A 20,821-nucleotide genomic window follows, 5' to 3' on the forward strand; every position below is an offset into this window, starting at 1 on the left:
GTTTTAGAAGGGTATGTGCATTACCATGTGCAGGACGAACAGTAGGAGGGCAGAGGCTGAAAGCACACAAACAATTTAGGGAACTCATGCATCACTTCAGTGACAGAGAATGATGGTTTGAACCCAAGTGATAAAAGTGGTAATGGTGGAGCTGGAGAGATGGCTCAGTGGTTAAGAGTGCTTGCTGCATTTTAGAAAGGGGAAATAGAATTGTATTACATAAGCAAAATTATATTACATAAGTAAAATAAAACTTTTCATGGCTAAAAATTAAAAAAAAAAAAAGTGCTTGCTGCTCTTCCAGAGGATTCACATTTGGTTCCCAGAATCCACATCAAGACACCAACAACTGCCTGTAACTCCAGCTACAGGGAACCAAACACCCACTTCTGGTCTCAGAGGTTACTTGTCCATGTGTCCAAAGACACACAGACATATATATAAACAGATACAAAAACCAAGCTCAACAGTAGCTATTAACAGCATGTAGGATGGCTAACATTTCTGACATGAACTGCAGTAGGGTTGCTTTTTACCAAATAAAGGAGTATTCTTGTAATGAGTTAATACACTTCATTGCTAACTCCTGAGCAGAGGTGAACTATATATGGCACAATTCCCCAATACCTTCTAGGAACAAAGGAAGGCTGCTAGGAGAAATGGTTACTATGAGCAAAAGGCTCCCAAATACAATACAACCAGTTAACCTTTTTTTTTTTTTTCTTCTTCTCTGTTAGCAATGGCAATGGAATTTCTGTAAGTGGAAAATATGAAGAAAAAAACAATGCTCATTTTGTTTTCTGTGTATAATGATCACCCACAAGTACCGGGGTCATAAAAATATACTGAGTTTTCCTTGCATGTATCATCGAGGACTTGAAGCACACAGTGAAGTAAATTTTTACCTGGTTTTACAGGTGATTTACACCACAGTGCCTGATGAATATGAATTGATCGTAAAAGGCCTTTCTTCCCAGGTAGAACCTTACAGGACCCAAAGTTGCCAAGGAAAGGACATGAACAGCCAGTCACCACCGCTTTCAGTAGATGTGCCATGCTGCTTTGTGCTCCCAGCTTTCCGAATCACTGAATCTTTGAAGGTGAATTTCTAAAAAGAAAGAAAAGGAAATGTTTATATGCCAAGAAAAAACTACCTTGCCATTTGAGCATGATAAACCATATAAACTGCTCATCTAAAGGCCTATATCTGGAAGACATTTGTATGCTGCCATCTACAAAGAGTTTGGCTGTCAAGTCTTTTACTTGTAGACAACACTTCAAAAATTGTTTTGAATTTGGCTTTTAAAATTTGAAATCCAATTCCTACCTAAAATTGGGATTATAAATTTAGCATCAAATTCCAAGCCTGAATCACATAAGTGTGTGTGTGTGTATGTATGCATACACACATCAGAGCTAAACCACATCTTGCACTAAAGCTATCTTCTAAGTCAACATATTTTCCAAAAAGTTACATATAATCAAGTTACATTTGAATTTCCCCTAAGTTATCTTAAAAAAAAGCACTGGTAGGCACTAAATTATACAAAACACATTGTCATCCTATCTGCTGCAGTAAAATACTCAGTTCTGCCAGTAAGATCTCCTGATCTATGCCTAAATGAACAAGATATTCATGTTTACCTCTCAAGAAAATAAATATGCATAGGATAAGACTCAAAAAAATCTCATAATATCTTTACTACTTCAGGCTGTGCTTGCAGATGTGCATATAACTGTGAACTCTTTTGGAAGTGGTTCTCAACAGTGGCCAGTATTATTTGCAAGTTTTTTTATAATAAAGTTTATTTAGCCAAAATGTGGCCACTCATTACCAATCCTAACAGAACTAGCTGAAGTATCACTTTGTTGTTGTATCTTCAGCACCTTTGCCCTGTTTGACAGATCACCAGGGATGCACAGAAGGCATCTCTATACTCTCCACATTCCTCTACATTTCTCTTTGCTTCAAAAATGGGAAGAAGCAGAGGGTCTAAAGCCTATCAGTCAAACCTGGCTAATATTACCCACTATGCCTGTAGGTGCTGATCCATGCCATGGAATCTCATTGGGCCAACCATTCAATCCAAGCTGGCTCTACAAGCACTCTTCCAGGCATCAGAGAAGTATTTAGCTCATTTTAAATCTCAGAGCTGTTACTACAACTTCCTAAATAAACTTCGTTAAAACACCAAGAGGGCACACTGGTGACAGGAATTGTCAATGCAGGAGTTGCTTATTAATCAGATGCCCTTTAATTCAACAAATGTGACCCAAGGACAGAATCTGAGAGGCCCTTTCTCTTCTCGGGCAATCCCATGTTCCTGCAACCACTGTTCTCAGTGTGTTGGCCAAACTTCCCCAGACTTCATCAGCAAATCAATGAAACTGGCCTTAATGGAGCCCTACATGGCCCAAGTCTGCCACTTCCTGATTGTTTATACTTTGGGCCTCAACCCATTAGCCAACAAAAGTGGTAGAAAACTGCAGTTTGCTAAGTCCTTTTAGACTCTAGAAAATCCATGATTGTCTTGTCTACTTGGAAAATAATAATTTGGTGTTGAACAGATCTCTAATAGGGGCACCATATATCAGGAGCCCAATCTTAAATAAACAAAAAGTTATTCAAGCCTTAAACATATAAAGCAAATATCAGGAGGTTGTTTATTGGCAAGAAAAGTCCACTGCACTTGCCCTAATTTAAATATAAATGGTTCTGAAAGGGATTCAGAAAATATCTGAACCATTTTATCATTGGCTAATTCATGTTTATTCCAAAAATGTCACATTTTCCCTTTTTCTTCACTTCAAAATTCTCAATTACCTGATCTTCCATGTATTTCTCAAGCCTTGACTCAACATTGGGATAATTTTGCAACTCAAAGTTTAAAAGAATATAATACCTGCTTTGTATAGCATTCATGAAGCTTCATGATGTAAGTTATAAGGATAACTGCCTCCCCAGTAGGTAGATAGGTAGGTGTGTGTGTGTGTGTGTGTGTGTGTGTGTGTGTGTGTGTGTGTTGCCAAGGATAAAACCCAGGACCTTACACATACTAGGAAAGTACAGTACCACTGAACTACATCCTCAACCTTCCCCAAACAAATATTAATATTCTAGAGTCTAAGGCAAACACCTGAACTAGCAAAAGAAGATAGCATAGAAGACTATAAGTATGAACTCTGGGTTGGAAGCCCCTTCTGCAATTATAGGGTGACCTTCTTGAATCACCCAGTTTCTTTGTGCCTGATTTCCTTATCTTTAAGGTCAGAATAATAGTAAAAACCTACCTCATAGAGTTGTGAGGATTAAACCAAAATGCCCTGATCACAGGGTTGTGTAGAGGATTTAAAGAACACAAACTCCTGATTGGTTGTTCCACTCACAGCTATTATCCTTGGCCCAGTGCCTTGCACTAAACAGAGTAAGTCAATTAATATTTTTGACAGAACGCTTAAAGGACTAGGTCTGGGGATCCTAGAACCATTTTTCAATAGATTTCTGAAACAGAGTTTCAGAACTTTTCCTTTGGAAACAAAATGTTTGTGCAGCCTTGTAGAAAACCAATCCCATCAGCAAAGATAAACTATTTGCCGATACTAGAATAATCCTAAACTGTCCTTGCAATAAACAAAAAAGAAAGAAAATGGACGGAACTGAGAGGTGGCTCATAGTTGTAGATGCCGGGACTGGAGAGGTTATGGCAGGAGGATCAAATCAATTCCAAAGCTAGCCTGGGTTATACATAGAGTTTCAAACCAGTCAAAGCTACAGAGTGAGATCTTCCTCGTCTCAAAATAAAAAAATAGGATAAAAATACTAAAATAAGAACGGAAAAATAACTGACATTTGCCCAAAAAATGGGGTTCAGTGGGCAAGTAAGCTCCATCCCTCTAGACAAAGTTTCCTAATGACTGCACACAGCCACAGGACGAATAAAGGACACCTGCAAGCACAAACAAAGTCATGCTTCTTAAAAGCTAGGCATACCAACAAGGACACAGTACCCTACCCTGGCAGGCAGCATGACCTCGCCCAAAGCCACGGGTGCCATAGCCCCTGTCACAGGTGGTGCCCCTCCCTCAGCAACTAAACTGCCACCCGCTGGCACGTGCAACTGGACAGCTATTTATAACCTCCTGTGGAAGCCCATTGGCTCTGGCCACATAGTAGTCATTGTCCCTCTCAAGTTTGAACCAGCTCTGCCCAGGCCTATACCCTCACCCCACTCTCCTGCGTTGCCAATACAACCCCCATTCTTGTAGAACCTGGCACCCCACTACCACCACTCAGTCCTGACCTACATTCACACCTTTTCTTATGTACCCAACTGGGCACTCTGCCTGAACACTCTCAAGGTTCAAGTACAACTTAGGGGAGTCCAGCTGCCATTCTTCTAGGTCCACCGCTCATCAAAAGTCCTCTATGACCTCTCTTCCGATTCCTCTTATGGCCAAATAGCCATGTACAACTTTTGCAGTCCTTGCTTCCACCCTCACCCCAGGATCCAAGATTTGCACCTGAACAGCTGTCTTCGTTGCCTGTCCTCTGCCGGGACCCTGTTCCCACATCCACCCTTCCATTCCCTTCCACGTCACCCGGTCACCCCAATCGAATACACACACAAAAAGAAGGCCCTGAAGGCATGGTATTCCTTCTCCGCCTGCCTGTCTCCTGCAGGAGCCTTTGCACCCCATTTGCTAGACTCTGCCGACCCCGCCCCCCTTCTGCTCTCTGACAGGTCCCCTTCGCCGCGGGACCTGGGGTCAGCGCTGGCTGCCCGCCTTCTCCAGCAGCCCCCAGGCGCCGCAGGGCCGGTTGCCTCACCTGGACCGGCAGGCAGGACAGCTGGCGACCCCAGGCTGCGAGCAAACGCCACGCTGTGCTGGCGGACCCGGGCTCGGCCCGCGGTGCTGCGCCTCCAACCCGGAAGAACAGCCCCAACCCTGAGGCGGCAGCGACGACCACGTGACACAGCACTGCCCCCACCCGGACCCCTTTCGGCACCCCCTCTCCACCTCCCGCTGCCTCCTGCCAAGCCCGTTTCGCTCGATCAGGCGCCCTCCCTGCAAAGGAAAAAGAGACGCCACCAAATGCACCCTTAGAGCGCAGCAGCCGGTAAGGGTCCTTCCTCTCCGGGTGACCGCTGAAGCCCCTTTGTCTCAACCGGGGCCCCCGGCCCGCAGCCCCGCCCCCTTGCTCTTGCTCAATCGGTCTCTGTCAATCAAACCTGGTGCCAAGCACTGCAACTCAAGTTTTTAGGAATTCATGCCTCTTCTCCCCCTGGAGACTAAGTTACAAAGTGTGATTTCCTCACCCGGGTCCCAGCAGAACAAATAAATGGATACTCTGAACTCCACTCTTGGTGCCGGACTTTCGTCTAGCTCTCTAGGAAAAAAAAATCCGAACTTCTGTAACTGGAGAGGACTAAAGCGGGAGGAAGCCGAGGGCGGGAATGGGGGTGTTGTTTTTCCATTCTGGACGGGAGGTGGGGTTAAATTCCTCACCAACGAAGTCAAGGCCTGAAAATGAACACACATGTGCGTATTTGGCTTCCAACAACGAAGCCAGCCAAGAGGAAACCCTGTGTTACTGTTAACATAGGCAGCGTCTGGAATGTACCCGTAGTTGACTCTGTCCCGCGTTCCTGACTAAGTAAATTCAAAACATAACGACCTATTCAGTAGTTAGTGATTAGGGTCTGTTACTTGTTCTGCAGGTGCAGTCTGATTAAACTTATTAAACGCTGAATCGACAGGAAATATCAGTGTAATATTGGTGGGTTTTTTTAACTAAAATATTTAACAGACAGAAGAAAAAAATAGGTATTCAGTATCTTTTAAAAAATAACTGAACCCCCAGAGAAACCCTTACTTTGAGAAAGTGTCTTATCCGGCATTGGTGGCGCACGCCTTTAATCCCAGCACTGGGATGGCAGAGGCAGGCGAATCTCTGTGAGTTCCAGGCCAGCCTAGTCTATAAGAGCTAGTTCCAGGACAGACAGACAGACAGGGGAGAGAGGAGAGAGAGGGGAGAAAGAGGAGAGAGGGGAGAGAGAGGAGAGAGGAGAGAGGGGAGAGAGAGGAGAGAGAGGAGAGAGAGAGAGAGAGAGAGAGAGAGAGAGAGAGAGAGAGTCTCCACTGCAATCCAAAGTCAACTCAGCCCGGTGTTTTAAAAATACGATACAAGGCTCTTCTACAACCAGCAAATCTAACCTTGAAAGGCATCTGCCTCCACACTCCCTTTTATGTTTTTTTAAATTGCTTTCTTAGTATTGTTTGGTTTTTTTTCATATTCCTTCCCTTCATTTTGATTAACACTCCCCTGCCCTGTTCCTTCTTCCTATCTCCCTCTTGGAACTGTTCCACAAGCAATATTTCCCCACCTTCATTTTACAAAATGTTCTATCACCCCTCCTCCCTTGGGGGAACCCCACTGGCCTTTTCTAGTTTCCTGGCTCTCTGAGGTGCTCCAAGTTAAACACACAGAACTAAAGAATTGAGGATAGGATCTGCATGTGAGAGAAAGCATACAGCATTTGCCTTTCTGGGCCGGGGGTTGCCTTGCTCTTTCACCCATTAAACTGCAAATATCATAATTTCATTTTCCTTAACAGCTGAATAAACTTACATTCTGCACATGTAGCTCATTTTCATTACCCATTCCTCAACTGATGTACATCTAGGCTGATTCCACTTCCCAGCTTTTGTGTATAGTGCATCAGTGAGAGTGAATGTGCAAGTGTCCCTCTAGTAGGATACAGATTCCCTAGACAGGGCTCTGTTGCTGTGAGCAGACGCCATGGCCTCATGAGAGAAAGCGTGGAATTGGGGCTTGCTTAGTTTCAGAGGGTTAGTCCATTATCATCATAGCGGGGAGCACCGTGGCAGGCAGGCAGAAGTAGCTGAGAGTTCTAGGTCCGGATCTGCAGGCAGCAGGAAGAGCCAGACACTGGGCCTGGTCTGAGCTTTTGAAATCCCCAAACCTACTCCCAAAGACTCTAACAAGGCCACACCTACTCCAAGAGGCCACACCCCCTAATCCCTCTCAAGTAGCACCCCTCCCTAAAGGACCAAACATTGAAATACATGAACCTATGGGGGCCATTTCTATTCAAACAACCACACTTAAGATATATGCCCAGGAGTGGTATGGCTGAGTCCTATTTCTAGTTTAGGGGAGAAAATTCCAGACTGATTTCAAAACTGGCTACACTAGTTTATACTCCCATCAGTAGTGTATAAGGTTTCCCATTTACTCACATCCACATCAGCATTTGTTATCGTTGGGATACATATAAATTTAAATCCTGCGAAATTTAGGAGACTTTTAGGCCAACAAAGGTTTAAAGATAGTATTATCTTCTAGAAAATCTATCAGATTCACAACATACTATTACCATCAACTTTAAAGCCGGAAAACCAAAGAGGTACCTAACACTCAAAAGTGCAAACTGAAGCTGAGAAGATGTGCTATTAATTAAACATTGAACTCTAAGACCTGTCTGGGATGCATGAGACCCTGACTGAAAAAGAAATTTAAATAAATACTGAACTCCAGCGATAACTTGTTACCAAGACCTGACATCTAGTTAAAGCCAGGCCAAAAAGTAACTAATTTAATATATTTTTATCACAGTTATTATTTTTTGTCAGCGGTTTACTATTTCAAGTTTCCCTTTTATGAATATAGCGGTTAAACTGGGTATGCATGGTTCATATGTGTAATCCCAACACTTGGGAGGCTAAGTCAAGAGGAGTGCCCCAAGTTAGCTTTGGCTACATAGTGAGTACTGGGCCAGGCAGAAGGACGTGTCCAAAAAAAAAGAAAGAAAAGAAAAGAAAAAAAAAGTGATTATTGTTCTTGGCTAATTGAAAGGCTCCATGAGATAAACATCTTAGTTGGTAATATCTAACAATCACAAACTTGGCAGGTTTAAAAGAATCATCTTTAGGGCTGGGGAGTGTGGCTCAAAGCACTTGCCAAAAGAGGCAAGATGTTGAAATTAAGTGTTTTAGGACGACCAATCAGGAGTGTTTGACCTCAGGAAATAAATATATTCATGAACTAACTGAACTGATGCTAGTCAATATTAAAACTGGAAGAAAACTGACACCAAACAGCCAGCACACCACCAACTGACAGTTTCATCTATTTAAGTAAAAGCACCTACATTAGGAATCACTGTGAGCATCCACAAACCTACCTTTTGCTGGTTAAGGTGGCATCAGCTCCTGGGGAGTCTGAGGCAGGGGACTACCATGAGCCTGGGAGCTGGAGATGCACCAGAGCAACATAGGATGGCTGGGCCTGTTAAAATAATAAAAAGAAAAAAAAAAGAAAACTAATTTAGCAGAGTTGTGTGGTAAGTGCTAATTATACAAATCTTTGCCAGGTGATGATGGCACATACTTTTAATCCCAGCACTCAGGAGGCAGTGGCAGGTGTTTCTCTAATGAGTTCAAGGCCAGCCTGACCTACAGAGTGAGTCCCAGGACAGCAAGGCTACACAGAGAAACCCTGTCTCAAAAAAACAAACAAAAATAAATACTTAAAACAAAAAAAAATAAAAACTTAATATAAAGATAATGATATTGCCAGGCAGTGGTGGTATATGCCTTTAATCCCAGTCAGAGGCAAGCAGATCTATGTGAGTTTGAGGCCAGCCTGGTCTACAAATCGAGTTCCAGCCAGAGCTATGCATAGAAACCCTGTCTCAAAAAAAAAAAAAAAAAAAAAAAAAATCAAGATAAATGGTATCTTTGGGGACCTGAGAAAACAATAGAGGATAGACTCTGCTAGCATCTTTGGATTACTGTAACACATTACCATGAGGGAGCTCAAGCTAGGCTACCCGGAAATACTTGTTTAACATATTTAAAGATTACTCTTCAGAGAGACTGCAGACAGCAGAAGAGGAACTGAAAGGCTGATCCTTTTGAGGTAGTTCTAGTCAGAGTAAATGGCAGATGCACACAGGCTTTCCCTGAGCACCATATACCAACCAAAGAACTTACCACAAGAGGAAGAAACTGGGGATCTGACACTAACCCAGACAGGGATTGACAAATGTGACTTCTGAAAACAGACAGCATGTTACCTTTGAGACCTGATCAGCCGATAACATGACCTTTTAGTTGGGTGCATTTTCAGCCTTAGTTCAAAATGCTACTTAAGCTTTGCTTCTCCTACCTTCCTTTGAGTTTCATTCAGACTTGTAGCATATGCCTTCAAAACCATAAAAAATGTCTTTTTAAAAGCAGCCAAAAGTCCCCAAGCTGGTCATGGTGTCCTCACACCTAAAATCCAAGCACTGAGGAGGCTGCAGCAGAAAGAGTCCCTTGAGTTCAAAGCCAGCAGGGAGCTACATACTGACTTCCAGGCCAGCCTGAGTGACAGCATAAAACCCTGTCTTGGGCTGGAGGGATAACTCATCTGTTAAAGGCTAAGCTCACAACCAAAATAAAAGCCTGTCTTAAAAAACAAAAACAAAACAAAACAAAAAACTAATTTCAAAGGTATGGATTGAATAGGAATGGCCCTGGACTCATGTGTTTGAATGCTTGGCCCACAGGGAGTGGCACTATTTGGAGATATAGCCTTGTTAGAGTAGGTGTGGACTTGTTGGAGGAAGTGTGTTACTGGGGGATGAGCTCTGGGGTCTTATATGCTCAAGCAGGGCCTAGTGTGACAGTTTCCTTCTGCTGCCTGTGGATCAAGATGTAAAACTCTTACTTCTTGATCTATGATGATAATGGGCAAAACCTCTGAAACTATAAGCCATCCAATTAAATGTTTTCCTTTATAAGAGTTGTTATAGTGGGCTGGAGCAATGGCTCAGTGGTTAATAGCTGTTCACTGGCTGCTCTTCCAGATGACCTAGGTTCAATTCCCAGCACCCACATGACAGCTTACAACTGTCTATAATATCAGTTCCAGGGGATCCAACAGCCTCACACCAATACACATAAAATAATAATAATAAATAAGAAATGCAAAATTTTAAAAAAAAAGAGTTGTTATAGTCATGCTGTTTCTTCACAGAGATAGAAACCCTAAGACAGAAATGTAGGCGAGAGACTAAGCATACAGTTCCATATAGCCTAGCAATTATTATACTTCTGAGCATTTATTCAAGAGAAATAAGAATTTATTCTCTCACAAAAACATAAACATGAAAGTTGGTAGTAATTCAGTCTAGGTGTTCCTAGTGAATAGTGAATGGCTAAATGGACTACTACCTGGGAGACTGTTGTACATGACTACTATGAAATATTACTGAAAAAAGAAAAGGAAGACATAACTTGGATGAATTTCAAATATGCTAAAAGAAAGCCAACCTCAAAGGTTATATAACATGGGTTTCATTTTTTAAACATTCTTGAAAATACAAAATTATAGAAATTCAGAATAGATTCATGTGACCAGGATTTAAAGAAGGAGTGGGTATGGGAGAAGTAGATGTGACTATAAAAAGGTAACCAAGGGGTTCCTGTGGTACTAGAGATGTCCTGTAGTTTCACTGTACCAATGACAGACAAAACCTGAGCTGTGAAACTGTCCTATATCTTTGTAGGATGCTAATACTGAGAGAAGCCAGGAAACAAGTACAGAGGTTTTCGCTTTTAAGCAATACAACTTCTTGGAAATCTATGACTACCTTGAAATAAAATGTTTAATTAAAAAAACCTAGGAGAAAGATGTATGAACCAATGAAATGTTTTTAATTTGCTGAATCTTTACATAATGTCTAAGTTAGAAAAATAATATATTGACTCTTACGATTATTCTGAGACTAAGTTATTGTTGGACTTTTCTTTGGGCGGCCAGCTCACAAATAATGACATGGAGACTTACTATTAATTATGAAAGCTCAATCTTAGCTTAGGCTTGTCCCACTAGTTCTTATAACTTAAAATAACGCATTTATTTCAATCTACATTCTATTGCATGGATACCTCATCTCTCCACATTGCCCATGCTACTCCTCCACCTCTGGCTGGCGACTCCCCCTTCTTCTTGTCTCTCCGCCCCTGGAAGTCCTGCCTATCTCTCATACGTACGTAGCTATTGGGCCAGTTCAGCTTCTATTACACCAATCACAGCAATACATCTTCACAGTGTACAAATAACCCACCACATTAAGTTCCAAAGATTCTCATCATACAAGGGATAAATGTAACATATAGCCAAATTATTTAAAGTATCAGGTAGTACTTCTTTACCTGTGGTATAATTTGTTGGGAGGTTTCTCATTGATGGGGCTTTTCTAAAGCAGAGGAAGCAAATGTTACTGGTTCAGGAAGCCATCCTGAACTTAGAGACAAGGATTTTACAACTCTCTGCTCCAGAGTTTCCAAAGTATTTGTCCTAGTGCTGGTCAGATCCTCTCCCTGCTTGTCTTTTTCTCCTGAGTGGTCAAGGTTCACTCTAAGGGTTGCATGGCTCAAACATTCTACGGCTAGATGATATATCAGCTGCGACATCTTCCCTGTGATGGCTTTTGGGGGAGAGGACAAAATGGCATTAATTCAGTCATTTTTAAATAGTTTCGGGGAATAACTACTTTAGGGGTTTTTAACTAGTCTTTCTCTGTCCCACCAGCCAGCTCCCAAATAATAGAGACTTATTAATTATGAAAGCTCAGCTTTAGTTTGGGCTTGTCCACTAGCTCTTATAACTTAAATAAACCCATTTATATTAATCTACATTTTGTTTCATGGCTTTTTACCTTTCTTTCATTCTGTATGTCCAACTCCCTCCAGGTCTCCTTGGCATCTCCCTACTCTTCAATTATCTCATCTTCTCTTTATGTCCAAAAGTCCTGCCTAGACCTCCTGCCTAGCTATTGGCTATTCAGCTTTTTATTACACCAATCACAGCAATACATTTTAACATAATATACAAATATTCCACAACAGGGGCTTAAACCTCAGAAACCTGAAAATTACATATAGATCCATACTGACTGTTAGGAATGTTATGTTTCCTAATTTTCTATAATGGGTATACGAATGCAAAAGCATATGCCATTGTTGTGATTTGAAGATGAAGCACCATTTCCTAAAAGGCTCATGTGTGTTGAAGGCCCGGTCCTCAGAGAAGTGCCATTTTGAAAGGTATGAGTCATAAGGATGGGTTGATCTACTGATGAGTTTGTCCTGAATGCGTTGCTAAGAGGTGGGGCCTGCTGGGAGGAGGTGGCTCATTTGGAGGCAAGTCTTTGAAGGCTATGTCTTGTCCCTGGGCCCTTTGTGTCTTTCTCTTTTCTTTGCAAGGACCATGAGATAAGAAGTTCTGCTCTTGCAGATGCTTTCTGCCACATCATGATGCAGGAACAACAGAGCCAAGAGCCCACTGTTGTGCTTTGTTTTTGCTCTTTTGTTTGTTTTTTTTGGGGGGGGGCTGCCTATCACATGCAGAGTCTTATTATTACTTATGAATGCCAGGCCTTAGCTTAGCTTGTTGCTAGCCAGCTTTTCTTAAATTAACCTGGCTACCTTTTACCTCTGAGCTTTTTCCTTTTCTTCTGTATATCTCACTTTTACTCTTACTCTATGGCTGGCTGGCTTCAGGAGCAACCAGCAGGTCTCTTATAAGTGCCTTCTTTCCTAATCAGCTTCCTTTCTCAGAGCAGCTTTTCCAACCTCAGTCCCCACCACTGACATTACCGGCTTCACTTATTATCATTCCATTCATGTTCATCCATTCATCTCTTTGTGCCTGGCCTCTACCTCTTCCACTGTCCTGTACCTTGGCTCTGTAGTTCATTTCAACTCTGCAGCTAAACCCAGTCCTGCAATCCTGCAGCCTCTGCTCCTCAGTACCTCCAGCAGCTCTCCAGCCGGGTTCATTAATATCTAAACACTGCAGTGGCTTTCTGCATCACTCTCAGCTCTCTGCCCCCTCCAGTAAGTCCACTGAACTCCTCCAACAATGCCGTGGCCAATGGCCAGCTATTAAGGGAAACCAGGAATGCTTTGCAAATTGCAGTCAATAAAAGTGATGCAGTGTGTGGATATATTGTTATTTAATAAATTCTGTTATTGTGGAAAGACATAAACATGTCTGTCTTTGTTTCTAACATTATACAGGAGGGACATAAACATTCAATCTACCCTGCATTATTATTATCTACCTGTCTGGTTTCTGCACTTACACATAAGTTTTTTTCACATAAGGGCTTGCATTTCATATTACTCATTTAAAGGCTATCCATACCTAAAGGAATATGTAGCTTCATTATTCAGTCAGCAAATACTTCTTAAAACTAAGAAAATACGTGAGTATATTATAGGAGTTAAGACAGAAGGAAGAGGGGCTAGATTTATGTCTCAGCAGTTAAGAGAACTGGCTGCTCTTTCAGAGGACCAGGGCTCAATTCCCAGCAACCACATGGTGGCTCACAATATGTAACTCCAGTTCCTGGGGACCCCACTACTGCTTAGGGCCTCTGCCAGCACTGGCATGCAACTGGTACGCAAACATCAATGCAAGCAAAATACCCATACACATTTTTTTTAAAGAATTAATAGAATACACTGACTTGGACCACCTGTCAATAAAAGGGCAAGTGTGTAGACTGAGCTAGAGAGATATGGACACATAATACACCAGAAACAAAAGACCTCATGGTTGATATTTATGTATTAAACATTAATACTCCATTTCCTTTGATGAAAAATTTTGACTATGTTCATCATCTGATAGGTGAGTAGTCCCAGCTATTATATTACCTCTTTCTGGCCAGCAAGCACTCCATTCAATTAGTTGACCTGTGTAATTATAATATTGAATATTATAATTATTCATTCATAGTTCCTTTAAATTTTTCTACTCTTATAGCTCAGGCTCTGGCTACCCCTTTATTTCCAGGCTCCTTATTTCTGATTCTGATCCCCACTTTTCCTTCTATCACCTGCCTTTCTTCCTCAACCCTTCTCAATCTAGCCTTGACCATGAACAGTTTGCAGTCCAGAACCTCAGTGGCACAATGCAGCTGGGTTCCCACTAACAGGTTTGTCAGTTCATCAGGTGGTCAGGGGATGACTTGGAGAGTTCTCTCTTTAAATCTGCAGCACCCAATCTCAGCTTGGCATTAGCAGCAGCTGGCAGGTCTCCTATGGGCACTTCCTTTCTCCCCAAGAAGCCCTTACAGCCATTGCTACTTCCCTCAAACTCCCTGTCTGACAAGTCTACCATCCTCCATCTTAGCAGACATTTCCTCCTTCCTTACTGAGGACAAGGAGACCACTCCTGCACTACACGCATCTGTTTCTATTTCTTAGTGTTCACTTCTGTTGTGGGTTAAAGCTGAGACAAGCCGGGCCACGACAGCTAGAGCCTGGGACCCGATATTCAGTCCCCCACACACTTCTCATCCTTTCTGATTATGCTTGCCTCCTCGTCTTTGAATTTGAGACCTGTCATCTTTTACTCCTTCAATGATGACCCTTTTCCCTGGTGAATTCCTTTGCTTCATTTGTCTTTAGCTGACATACTCTTGTCTGTGTTTTGGTTTTAATTCCATCCTTTCCTCTGATTTAATCAAAATTAAGTAAACCTGTCTACATTCTCTATATTTGCTAATACTAAAAATTACTTGCAACCAAGTTACTCACAAATCTATATTATTCTGACTACTATTAGAACACCACTGAGTTGCCTCCTTATTGGCTTATAGTAAGAAATAGACCTCAGTGAGACTAAGATGCTTTGTGTCTCTGTGGTCCATTTATTTTGGACGTCTTGTGTAGCATTTAAGCTTGTAGATTCTACCTAGAACAAGAACGATCGCCAAGTATGGCTCTTGAGCAGTGTTTATTCAATTTTCTCATCACTGTGACCAAATACCCAACAGAAGCAATTTAGAGGAGGAAGAATTTCTATTTTGCATATAATTAGCTCCCTGATTGGAGAAAACACAGTCCACCACAGTATGGAAAGGCTATCAGTGTTCGGAGCAGTAGGAACATGTGACAGAGGAGCTCAACAACCAAGTAAGAGCACCTGGGCTGGAAGTAGGGCTGGATATAATCCTCGAGGTCCATCTGTAGTGGCAATGTCCACTGCTAGGCACCAGGTGAGGACCAAATATTCAAACACACAAGCCTATGGGGGGACATTTCACACTCAAAGAATTGTATTCCATATTTTTATACATATAATGGAACATAGTACCTGTTTTATAGGGTTGTTTTGAAGATTAAGTGAGATATAATCAATGCAAAGTATTTACTTGAAACATAAGCATGTAAATATTAGCCATAATTTTTGCTGTTAGGTTCTCTCGATATGCAAATTTAACATAGTAAACTTTCATGTGCATCAGATTCTCAAGGGTAGTTTTATTCCATTGCTTAATGACTTCAGGTAAGAGACCTCCGGTGTAGGCACTGGAGTGCTTAATCACAGACAAGGGGCACTGTCATGGACTCTATCATCCTATTATTTGACAGCTCTGCAACAACTGACACTCTTGGAGTTCCTTTTCAACCTTCTGTTTTATGCTAGCCTCTCAATTTCAGTTCTTTTTATTTTTCTGGTTTTTTCGAGACAGGGTTTCTATGTATTTCTTTGGAGGTTGTCCTAGAACTCGCTCTGGAGACCAGGCTGACCTCGAACTCACAGAGATTCACCTGCCTCTGCCTCCCCAGTGCTGAGCCAATGCCTGGCTCAATTTCAGTTCTATATAAAGAAAACAAAACTTTTTCCTTCGTAAAGCTGCTAAATTAGATGTCTCTTTTCTTTTCCTGCCTTTATACATTTGGCATGTGTGGTGGTTTGAAAGAAAATGCCCCCCAAAGGGAGTGGCTCTATTAGGAGGGGTGGCCATGTTGGGGGAAGTATGTCACTGTGGGAATGAGCTTTGTGGTCTCTTTCTCAAGCTTCCCTCAGTGTGATAGTCAGTCTACTTCCTGTTGCCTGCAAAATGTGGTACTCTCCGCTCCAGCACCATAACTGCCTGCATACAGCCATGCTCCCCTTAATGACCATAATGGACTGAACCTCTGAAACTGTTAGCAAGCCACTCTCAATGAAATGTTTTCTTTATAAGAGTTGCCATGGTCATGTTGTCTCTTCACAGCAATAGTAAACCCTAAGGCATCATGCAATCTCATTTGTTCTTGTGAGTCTAGCCATCAATTCCTTCACCCACCCAACAGTCCTCTGGGCTCTAACGCTTAAACTTAACTGCCCATTAAGCAATTCTGCTTGGGTACTTCAGATGTGAAATGGAATGTCCAAATGGAATAAAAGTCCCCGTGTTCCTGAACCTGTGCCCTTCCGGTATTCTGCTTATGGCTGGGGCACCAATCCAGAATCCTGTAAGTTATACTCATCCATGACTTCTCACTAATGTATAACACACAATCTGGCAATTGCTCATTGAGAATCCACCCAATTTGACTTTCCCCCCCAATAGACTATTGCTACCTCAGTAACCACCATATTGTTCTATATGAATTTCTATAACCAACACCAAATAGGTCTCCTAGCTTCACTCTCATAGGTCTCACACCCATCAATCTCATATTATAATTAACATGTGATTAGCTCCTGGGACTGTGTCTAGTGAAAAGCAGCCATGCAACAATATTTGCTGAGTGAATGAACAAGTAAATAAACAACATTTTAATCTCATGGAGTTTACAATGCAGATAATAAATCAACATTAAACAAGTATCAGTAGATACTGGAGAGATCTCAGGTAGCATTCTTGGCCAGCAGAGACTTTTCCTTGATCCAGAAGTCTCCAGTGCTAACAGGCTGAAGTATTTCACAGAGAACCCAAGAGACCCGCAGAGAAAGATAATTTACACAGATGAGACCCATGAGGACAGACACGTCAGCTAATTCTTCTTCTCTTCCTTAATGATGCCTCCATTCATTGATAATGGCATTTAATTCACTGTGGTGGTTATGAATTGAATCAGCTAGGAATGACTGAGTAAGATGCAGCAAGGTTTATTGTGTAATAAAACTTTCTAGCACAGTGACAAATTACCTGAAAAACAGTTTAAATGAGGAAAGATTATGGCTCAGTTTCTGAATTATCAGAGTTCATGGCTGGCTGGCTTTGGTGCTTTAAGACCCACGACAAGGAGCAAATGTCATGGAGGAAAGATAACAGAGAAAAGCTGATCGGTTTATGGCAACCAGGAAGCAAAGAGGGGGTACAAGAGGAAAAAGGGCAGTTGGGAGCCCCCAGAGGCCTATCCCTAAATGACCTAATTTCTCTGGCTAAGCCCTGTCTTCTAAGAATTCCACTATCTCAGTCGGGCGGTGGTGGCACATGCCTTTAATTCCAGCACTGGGGAGGCAGAGGCAGGCAGATCTCAGTGAGCTTGAGAGTAGCCTGGTCTACAAAGCGAGTTCCAGGACAGCCAGGACTGTTACACAGAGGAACCCTGTCTCAAAAAAAAAAAAAAAGAAAAAAAGAAAAGAAAAGAAAAAAAAATTCCACTAGCTCCCAAAATAGTTCCCTCCAGCTGGGAGCCAAGGCTTCACCATAGTATGTGTGAGTGGGGGGTGGGGGCGGGTGTAATATTACATATTAAAATCTTCAGATTGCATTTCTGTTCCCACCCAAGAAGCATATTTTCATACCAATGCAAAATGCTTTAAATTCATTTCTAAGAGTCCCCAAAGTCTCATCAGTTTCAACATTGTTCAAAAACCCAAATTCAACATCTCTGAGACTCAAAATGATTTGAGTCTAAATCTCCTTGTATAATAAAGATCACATTAATCCAGTATAAAATGGCACAGACTAAATATTCCCATTCAAAAAAAGAATAGAGCTGAAGAATAGAAAATGGGACCATGGCAAAGACAAAACCCTGAAGGGTAAATATTAAGTCTCATAAGTTCCATGTCTGGGAGCTGAGGCACATGGTGGCACCATCTGAGTTCTACAGTGCTTGGGCAGTCCTGCCATCATTGCCTTTCCAGTTGCAGCCCATGTGGTCTTTTGTTTGTGTATGGGAGACAATATGTGTACAAAGTTGTGTGTGTGAGTGAGTGATATATGTGTGTGTGTACATGCAGAGGCCAGAGAAAGGTACTGAGTATCCCATCATTCTCCACCTTAGTTCTTTAAGGCAGAATCTCTCCCTGAACTTAGAGCTCACAATTTTTGTTCTAGCCAGTACCTAGCAAACCCCAGCAACCCTCCTGTCTTCATACCCAACAATGCTGAAGTTATAGGCATGCTTGGGTCCTGGCTTGCTACATAGGTGCTAGGATCCGAATTCCAACCCTCCCATTCTCATGCATGCATAGCAAGCATCCTTAACCACTTAGCTACCTCTCCAGCCCTGCATTATTATTCTTTTTGTGGGGTCCAGGGAGTAGCTGGCTATGCTGCTTTTCTTAGATAGTCTATATTTCTGGCATCTCCAACTTCCTGGGGTCTCCATTACATTGGTTTCACACTCATAGCCTCAAAATCACCCTATAAAGTTCTACTTGCCAGAAAACTGACCCTGCCACACACTGCCTGATTTCCCCAATCTTCCTCTGAAATACGGTATAAGCTACTGGGTGGGTTGTTTTTGGTTTTTGATTTTGTCTTTTTGGTAAGTGAATATTGAAATGTCATTAGTTTTCATTTTCAGTAACTAGTGGCTAATTATGTTGAACATTTTTCATGAACTTAAATGTTCCCTGTATATTCTCTTCAGTGAACTATCTATTCATGCAGGTTTTTCCTTGTTCTATAAATGCAATATGTCCATTCTCTAATTGGATTGTTTTGTTTTGTTTTTATAGTTGGGTTTTAATGGTTCTTCATATTTCCTACATACATGTTAAATATATGCCTTGCAAATATTTCCTCCTTCATATTTATGAAAATTTTCTCATTAGGGGGTCTTGAAAGATGCTCTTTCTATTCCCATGAAGTCCACTGATGAACCTGAAGTCATTTTTAAAAACCAGTCTTCATCACTGTAATTATAATGGTGACGAAAGGAAAGGCAAGTCTATTGTATTTAATACCATTACAGCTTGAAGATTATGTAGACCAAGTACTGGGCCAGAACCTAGAACAGTGGTTCTCAACCACCCTAATGCTTCAAGCCTTTAATGCAGTTCCTCATGCTGGGAGGTGGCAGCTTAAGTCTGTATCTCTTTGATTAAGGAACTGTATTTTTGTAGTTGTTTGTTTTTTTGAGACAGGGTTTCTCTGTGTAGCTGTGGCTGTTCCTCATGTTGTAGTGGCCCCCAACCATAAAATGATTTTGTCACTACTTCATAACTGTAATTTTGCTACTGTTATGAATCAGAATGTAAATATCTGATATGCAGGATATCTGATATGTGAGCCCTGTGAAAGGGTCATGCGAACCTGGGGGTCATGATCCACAGACTGAGAACCAGTAACCTCAAAGTACAGATAAGGTACTATCTAACTTCAAAGAGATAGTTCAGTAAAGAAGTAGGTTTTTATTATTTTTTTTATTTTTGATTCCATTTTACATTCCAACCACAATTCTCTCTCCTACCCCTCCTCCCATCCCCCTTCATCTCCTCCTACCCCCCTCACCTCTCCCCTAGCCCACCCTCAGTCTACTCCTCTTCACAGGTAAGGGCTGCCATGAGGAGTCAACATAGTCTGGTACAACAGATTGGGGCAGGGCCTGACCCCTCTCCTATGCATTAAGACTGAGCATGGCATCCTACCATAGGGAATGGGCTCTAACAAGCTAGCTCATATAAGAAAGTTTTTTTTTTTTAACAAACAAAAATTCTAGCAATCTAGCATGCAAAGGTTCCATGATAACACCCTCTCAGAGCACAACTGTCTCAAGGGAGAGTCTAGCAACTTCATGAAGGCTTCCTGGAGAACACCTCCTAAGCACAGGTAAAGGGAAGGTACCTTGGCCCTAGTTTGTGGCAGGTCCCCTTCTGACAGTGCACACCACACTTTCCACCTCTTGGAATGGAGTTTTTCTATATTCCTTTTGCTGCAAATCAATAAGCAATGTATAAATGAAGAGGAAGAGCTTTTCTAGCTTTTCTAGTGATTTTCAGTGAGCCCCACACTGTACTCTTATTTTTTTTCCTGTGGCCTCTTACTGTCATGCAGTATCCAGTACCTGGAGGTTAGCATTACAATAGTCCCCAGACTAATCTGAGTCTCAGCAATATCCTGGCATATTTTCTGTAAAATGAGCATATTAGAATGTCTTCCCCACAGGATATGAGGACTATATAAAGTGATAAAGACAAGACTCTTAAAACAGTAGCAGATTCGTGATTAAAAATCTTCGATAAATGTTGGTTACACATTACAAATTAAATTCATTTGCGTTACCCCCAAGTCCATCTCTAATATTTCCTAAGAACAGGGCTAAAATTACACAACAGCAAATAGGGAGATGGCCAAGGATGTCTCTGAGTTAATTCCCTAGTACAAGAAGCTCATAAATATTCTCTGATGCAGAATGACCATATACTCACTAGTAATGTCTGTGTTAGAAAAGGTGACTATCCACCAGGAAAGCTTTAACGGGAGGAGCTGGCAGTGTGCTCGGTAGTGAAGGACAAGCTTAGCATCCACAAGGCCCTGTGTTCAATTTTAGTACCCACCAAGAAAAAAAAAATGTTAAACGGAAACAAAGGGGCAATAATCAAAAGCCGGGCACAGGCATGGGACAACTGCTTGAGTAAGAACTCACTTTCAGATTTTGAAGAGTTTGGGGTCTTAACTGAAGAAGGTTAAGCAAGAAGTAACCAATGAACCAGGCATGGTGCACATGCTTGTAATCTCAGCACTTGGGAGGTGGAGGCAGGTGCATCCAGTATTCAAAGTCT

General features: G+C 41.8%; 1 protein-coding gene across 5 annotated transcripts in view; it reads right to left on the minus strand.

Moving 5' to 3' along the window:
* Positions 1 to 20,821, minus strand: part of Nnt (nicotinamide nucleotide transhydrogenase) — a 102,134-nt gene that overhangs the window by 80,012 nt on the left and 1,301 nt on the right. For 2 of the 5 annotated variants that reach the window (XM_027401410.2, XM_035440579.1), the window contains exons 2-3: positions 8,208 to 8,311; positions 906 to 1,108 (exon numbers count right to left, since the gene is read on the minus strand). In XM_027401410.2, the coding sequence (XP_027257211.1) occupies positions 906 to 1,056 (151 nt within the window). In that variant the 5' untranslated portion in view covers positions 1,057 to 1,108; positions 8,208 to 8,311. Of the gene's footprint in view, positions 1 to 905; positions 1,109 to 4,828; positions 4,986 to 5,100; positions 5,120 to 5,318; positions 5,473 to 8,207; positions 8,312 to 20,821 lie in introns of those variants that run through there. The other 3 variants (XM_027401408.2, XM_027401411.2, XM_027401409.2) reach the window with 3 other exon arrangements.

The sequence above is a fragment of the Cricetulus griseus genome, chromosome 2 (assembly GCF_003668045.3).
Source record: "Cricetulus griseus strain 17A/GY chromosome 2, alternate assembly CriGri-PICRH-1.0, whole genome shotgun sequence".
NCBI lineage: Eukaryota > Metazoa > Chordata > Mammalia > Rodentia > Cricetidae > Cricetulus > Cricetulus griseus.